At 34.7% G+C, this 7,320-nt stretch overlaps 1 protein-coding gene across 1 annotated transcript in view; it reads right to left on the bottom strand.

Moving 5' to 3' along the window:
- Positions 1–262: 262 nt before the first annotated feature.
- The window catches only part of LOC130417397 (solute carrier family 12 member 3-like), a 34,039-nt gene continuing 26,981 nt past the window's right edge, over positions 263–7,320 (bottom strand). The window contains 10 exon segments of the mRNA XM_056742956.1: positions 263–900; positions 2,081–2,148; positions 2,395–2,527; positions 2,629–2,715; positions 2,812–2,923; positions 3,932–4,030; positions 5,161–5,247; positions 5,336–5,418; positions 5,501–5,607; positions 5,720–5,854. Coding sequence (XP_056598934.1) covers positions 762–900; positions 2,081–2,148; positions 2,395–2,527; positions 2,629–2,715; positions 2,812–2,923; positions 3,932–4,030; positions 5,161–5,247; positions 5,336–5,418; positions 5,501–5,607; positions 5,720–5,854 — 1,050 coding nt within the window. The 3' untranslated portion in view covers positions 263–761.

The following is a 7,320-nucleotide window of genomic DNA, read 5'->3' as shown; positions in this document are numbered from 1 at the left end:
GTCATTGCAGTATAGTTTACTTGTATGTTTCTTTAAAAATGTCTGGTAAGGTCTAACAATGAAGCCATTGTAAATGAAGTCAGTGTAAAGCTAAACTGAGACTTTATAATTTTAAGAGAAAGTTCATGGTAAAGGGTTGAAGTTGCACGTAAATTGATCATGTAAAATAAGTATAAATTCTCATTTTAATTTTTAATAATTTTAATATTTTAATAATCATTTTAAGTTTTAAAGGAGGCCAGTGACACATAAAACCACATGCTAAGATTTAATGCCATATTTGTATTTATTTCACACTTATTACATTTTGGTTTTTTATTTTTTATTATTGTTTGTATATTTTATACTTTCTCTACCTATAAAGCATCAATGAAACAGAATCATTCTTCATTGCATTTCATTACTTTTCACATTGAAAGCAGATCAACAAAACCTGTTCTTAATAAACATAATAATATATCATTTATTCACAGTTACAGTTCCTAAAAGTAAAGCATTTTTTTATTATTCTTATTAATCATTAATCATCAAACAAAAACAACTTATCAGTACCATGAAGTTAAGATCAAAATATAAATTGTATTCCTCCACCATTCTAAGTCCTGAATTTGTCTTACAACCGTTTTAACATAGATGACTTTAAGAGCCCAGAATAGATGGTGAGACTTTAAGAAGCCGGTGTGTCAAAGAAGTGTTAGCTTTATATTGTTTCCACAGACTTTCCATTGAGAGAAACTTTCAGTGCAGTTTGTGTGTGTGCTTTACTGGCAGTAGAATGTCATGACGTTTTCTTGATTTCCCCGAACAAGCAGGACAGGACAGTGAATGCCAAAGCTCAACGCGTCCAACCAAGCCATATAGAGGGAACTGGGGCAATTAACATCAGGGACTGGCATGGAGCTGTAAAACACATGAATTATAAAAAAGTTACAAATAGTAATAAAAATAATATTTATTGTTTCCTGATTCCAGAGTCTCATAGCAAAAGGAAATAACAACACTGTAAAAATTCATGTCAAAATCACAGCGAAATGGCAGAAAATTATAATTGTGAATTGCATTGCAGGTAATTTTTTTTCAAGGAAGTAGCCTGCTGCAAAATACAATGAGTTTACAGCACTCAGAGACCTTGAGAATTAGTTTTCAAAACCACATCTCACCAGAGAATTGTACGACACAAACATTTATTGACAATTAACAGAAGTTTATTTCTTGATGTTCTATTTTGTCACCATTACGGTGATCAATTTTTGTTTTAGTTTTACTCTTGAACCTTAGTAATGTTTACTTTATCTAAAGAGATGTGTATTAGTAAAACAAATGTACTCATTTACACAAAAGATCCAAGAAAGGTGTGCTGAAGCAGGGTACTGTCAGAGTTCAGTTCTAATCCTGTTCAAGAACCAGCTAATCAAGATTTTTAGGATTAATAGAAGAATAACAGACTTTTTTAAATACAGTAGGGTTTGAGCTGAACTGAACTGAAGAGTAGATCTACAGAAGCATTCAATGATCATGTTGAGGTGAAATGACTAAATATATGAGACAAAAATTATTTTCTACTATATTTAATGTAGGGAATTTAGAAACTGAAGAAATTCATGAAAACCCAAAGTTTTACAAATTCTACAGACACAAACATCAAGAATCAGCAAATGAATCTCTACAATGGTAACATGCTTTATGCCACAATGTACTCTGACTCCCAGAATGCGAGAAGCATTTCACCATTGTTGAGGTTCATATTGTGATTCTTGATGTCAGTGTGGGCAAGATCAAGATTTTATATAAAGCCAAGAGTCAATCTGCCACCAAGGGTTGACTGATTACTATAACGGTGTTGTCAAACCTTATAAAACATTAGCAATAAAAAAAATGTTTCTGTGATTCTGTTTGTTATCACTTCATTATCTCATTAACCTCCCAGTGGTATGAACACTAAGCAGTGTTCATTTCATTTGGGCTAACCCATTTAGGGCCTATATGGAACCCGCTGACAAAACTGTCTTAGACCGAATTAGACAAACCACATCAAAACCATGACTATGCTGGCTGGGTATTTCTGTGCATCTATACTCACATCACAACCAAAGCAGCATTTACAGAGTTCTTCTTGATGATTTCATTTAAGCGCACAGTCCTCTCCACCTAAAAACATTAAGTTAAACATATGAAGTATAGATCACGTGCACCAAACTGTTCATTCAGGTACAGATAAGCGTGGCCAGGATTTCTCCAGGATTATGGTTTCAAAATCTACATACTGAAAAAATATAGATACTTTGAGTACTTTGAAAGTCACCTTTGGACTATGCTTACATTCAAATGTTAGTATGGTCACATTTAACACCTACAAGAAAGCCAACAGACACAAACAAACAAACAAACACACACCTTGGGTTTAATGGACATAATGTCTTTGTTTGAAACTTTCCACGGACTTATTCTTTTAAGTTCCTGGATATCCCCTGAAGTCTGTTCTTCATTCAGCCTGAAGGGGGAAATGCTGTCCTCATATCGCTGCAAACTACAATTATAGAGAGAAAATTGAAAATGTGTAAATCTTGAGGTTTTTGTGAGTGTTCGTTTCTATGTGGAAGTCTCTTGTTGTTTATACAAGTCTCTTACTTTTTAGCAAGTGGTGTTTTTTCCAAATCTGTTATAACAATAATATCCTCAATTTCCAGACGGAATCTTTTTAACAGCATCTTCATGCTGTAATAGTAAAGAAGAATCAGTTTCTGCATATCAAAACAAGAAACTAATACCAGATCCAATCAGAGATGATGATGATCTGAAGGTTTAGCTCACTCTTTTCGGTCTTCCTCAATTGTCTCCTGGTCTCCAAGGAGGAACACTCTGATTTTGCTCTTCTTCCAGCGGTTTTTTCTTGTCAACAAATATGGCAGTAAAAGGGTCAAGCCTGAAGGAAAGAAGTATTAAAGAAACTAAGTTGTCTAGCATGTATCACAGAACAATTAACAAATGCACTATAAAGTATCATGCTAATGTATTCATCATGAGTCTTCCAGTCATTGCAATGTGCTCTTAATTCATACATATCCAAGATGATACGTTTCTGCATTACCGATGCCTGACAATGTTTGGGGAATTTACTAAGAATGATGTGTGTTTGCACATGCTCAGTAAATAACACAAGTTTGGTACTAAGTCCTGGGTTGTAAAACTTGAATACATGCATTCACATTCATGCTGAGGATCCGAAAAAAGGAATCGGCAAGATCAGAGAGTGGAGACATTACCTTTTGTTCAGTCTATGTGGTGTCAATGATGTGAAACTAGGGTTCCCTATATTAACTCATTCCCCGCCAGCCTTTTTTAAAAAAAGTTGCCAGCCTACAGCAGCGTTTTTCAACATTTTCACCCAACTTAAATGGCTCACAGTAAATTTTCTGTAAAGAATATATGGACAAACAATATGTCAAATGAAAGAACAGAGTCTCAGCTTTTGAACAAAATAAACTGTATTCTTCTATCTTCATATGTTTGTTTTTTATCACTCCGTAGATGTGGGTAGGTTTCTTCAAAAACGCGGTGAAAGACTTAAGGGTGTAAATGATGTCATTGTCAAATGAGCGCAATACAAGAGTAAACGGCTCGTTATTCTTTTAAATCACCCTATCATACTTTATTATCGTAAAGCCTTTCGTAACACACGTTGGATTGTTTGACAAACCTGGAATAGATTTGGCTGCGATGACACACATGTAAATCCGCCGTTTATCGTTTTTTTACAGTGACAGTTGAATCTCAGGGAGAAATTTAAACAGTCGCATAATATACATCATGCTTTCAGTTCTGCTCATGTGCAATTGACACTCAATAAAAACAAATTGTTAAGTGTTTATCAGCAAATAATATTCATTTAAATGGTCTTTTAAGTATTTTTATTCATGCATCTGTTTCTCACCCCCATCATCAGAGATCCAGTAGACGTCTATGGTCTTCCTCCCCTGTTTTGTCTGAAAAACAGTCCTAACCTGCTCATTGAGATGATCATCAGAAATATCTGTGAAGGAGCCAAAATCAATGACAATCAAACACATTGAAAATAAATACATAACTTTGTCCTGAACTGTAACTTATTCCCTTATGATCAAATGGTAACATTTATGCATATGGTGTGGGAACGTGAGAAGAAGGTTTAGGGAATTTTGCATAAAGATAAAGTAATTCCAAAACAATCAGGGGTTTTAATCCTAATCATATGTAAAATCTAGAATTTACAGAAAAATAGGATAACTGCGCAAATTCATTTCTGATATATTGATGTTAGAACTGTGAACAGCCATAACAATATGGGGTTGAGCTTCAATTCTTAAAGCATGAATAGCAGCTGCAGCTGAATTAAGCAAACCCAGTCAACAATTGGATGCCACAGTGATGTTACCATTATCTTCTAGAATACTCATGATGAGGTCAAAATTTAACCGCACATTAAACTCACTGTGTGCTTAAACTGTGATCTTACTATTGTATTGTGAGCCTAGAGGTGTAGATGTGGCTGGTTTGTCATTTAAAGTCACCATTATGTTGATCAGTGTTTGCTTCAGATTGGCTCTTGACTCTACAGCAATTGACTTCTTGTGTTTTGGCTAACTGTAAGTTTAGTATATAAAGCACTTTTATAATGTTCAGTAAGGCCATGATGAGTTCAAAATGTGTGCTTCTCAACAATATCTGAAAAACCTTGTAGCTTTTAATGGTTTAAGAAATACTTCCAAGCATCAAAATAAGATCAATGATCACTATCATCATTTAGCCAGTATTCTCAGATCAGATTTTTTCTTTACCGTGACAATTGTAAATCATTTTAAATGACCAGCACACAAAAGTAAAGGTTGAAGATTCCAGGCAAAGCAAACACTGATGACCATAATGGTGACTAAATAGAATAAATTCACTTTGAGTTCACAAATTACTCACACTGTCACAGTATGGGAATGATTTGACATCACTCTGATCATTGCATGAGTTCACGAGCTTACTTGGAAGGCTTTAGAATGGTAGAAATGTATTTGGACACATAAATTAGAAGAAAATGAACACACCTCCTGCAATGCCAATGCCCAACCTGCAGTCAAATTGTGTTTCACAAATAGACTAAGTGCAAAGAAATGTGACTGAGATGTTTGTCACCTGAATTTCGGTCAGTGTCATCATTTTCTGTTTGCGTTGCTTCTTCTGCATCAAATGCTGGATTCACAACTGAGGAAAGTCTGCCTACTACTACACAACAGATTAATGTCAAACTTTATTATCCTATCAAAACTGAATAAAAATATTTTTTGACACTGAATAAACCCATATTCACCTGCACTCTGCAAATCATCTGTCACATCCAATCCATCCATCATTCTTAGAATAGCAAGGCCGTAGCTGTTGTCAAACGCAATGCTAAAAAGAAAATTGTATAAAATTGTATAAAATTGTTTTGTAAAATATAACAATTGTCGGGAAAAATAACTACTGAACGTACTAGATTGTATTGACATAGTCATGTAAGCTCTCAGGTTTACATTCCTGCCATTTTGTCTTATATCCCAAAACAAGGGTATTCGGCTTCAATTTACCAAGACCTGATGCCTAGAAAAACAATTGATAAGATAAATAAGAAGAGCAAAAACTTTGAAAAATGGACACAATGAGGAGAAACAAGGAATGTGATGCTGATATCAAGATTAGTTAGAGATGTTACCTGCATGAGATTTTGGGTCCCTTCTTTCAGACTGTCGGCAGTAAAGGATGTGTAGAAAGCACAAACTTTCCTCTGATTCAGCCAATCAACCAGCATATCTGAACTTTGCCGAACCAAGGTTGACTTTTCATCCTCCTGTGAGCACAAGAGAAAGAGCAAGCAAGCCAAAATTGCCATTTTAGGTGCTTTATTTATATTATAAGTAGATTTAACATGCACATTTTCTGTTTATTTTTAGAAACAAGTCCATACCATTATTTTGAGTTAAACAATATTGCATGAAGCAAAAAGGACAAGGACAGGACTTTTAAAAAAAACGGGATTTTAAAAAGTCTTCTCTGTGTAAAAGGTTGTTAAAGAAGAGGGGACAAAAAACCTTTTTGTAGAAATGTGCATTGTCTGGTAATGAAACCTTGCCATTGCTAGCGTTATACTATACCACTTGAGCAGTAAAGCTGTATAAACTTTAATAATGTAGTCTCTTTGAACTGCACAGTTTCAACCACTGTGTATTTGGTTCTTACTAGCGGTGTGCAACAGTGGCAGTTTTGTAACTGTATTTTTAACTAAATTATTTGTATGTGTATTCGGATGGCACAAGAAGTATGCAGAGTTTACACCGGTAGTTTGTCAAAATACATGAAAAAGCCATTTCAAATTTAATTCTGTTTTATATTTTATTTAACAAATTTGCCTTGTTTAATTAAATACGTTTTTATATGATGCTAACTTTGCATTTATTTTCTTTTGTCACATCGCATCGAGCCGCGTCCGGCGTAGACGCGTAGGCGGTTTCCAGATCTCAGAAGCAAACTTCTACTCGCTCACTTGTGGGCCACAACATGTTAGTTTCTGGCTGAGTACTGACTGGGTCTCCTGCACAGATCTGACCCACACACTGATACACGGAAAAAGTATCATTTAACTTGAGTCATTTAAAGAGAATAATCTTGTTGTTGTTGTTGTTGTCAAGATATCACCATTAATTTAAACACAAACACCTTTACTACTTTCCCTTTCAAATGTGTACTAAGGATATTATTGAGAATAAACAGTTTTATCTAGTTTTTAATTTATTAAAAACAAGTATGGTTTGATGTCACCATTAAGGTGTTCAGTTTTTGTTTCAGTAGGGCTCTTGAGTGCAAATTGTTACCTTAATTTTATTGAGTAGATTCAGTAAGTTAGACTCAGTGCTAAGTATACAGGGTTTGTTTTTTGCCCTGCTCTGCATTTGTTGTTTATATACTTGTGGACTAGTGTAGCATTTCTGGACAGAGCACGCCAAATTTTCCTAATGAATCAGGACCGGGTGATTCTGTCAACATGATCCATGAAGTTTAGCTGATAATCAATTATCACTCCCAGGTTTCTGTCTGTTTTGTCCTTTGAAGTCACCATTATGTTGATGAGTGTTTTCTTTAGTTGAGATATTGGCTCTACAACATTAAATTCTCTTCCTCTGGCTGTCTTAACTGTGTGTTCACTATAGTAAACCGCATTTATTTTACTGAGTTTTATCAAAGGAGTATTGGATGACAACAGAAAAATTAGTAAATGTTAGTGAACTGTCAGTTTGTGTGATAGCAGAGAGTGATCTT

This window comes from Triplophysa dalaica, chromosome 1, assembly GCF_015846415.1.
Source record: "Triplophysa dalaica isolate WHDGS20190420 chromosome 1, ASM1584641v1, whole genome shotgun sequence".
NCBI lineage: Eukaryota > Metazoa > Chordata > Actinopteri > Cypriniformes > Nemacheilidae > Triplophysa > Triplophysa dalaica.
Note: the sequence above shows the minus strand (reverse complement) of the source record. Positions and strands in the feature narration are given on the sequence as shown.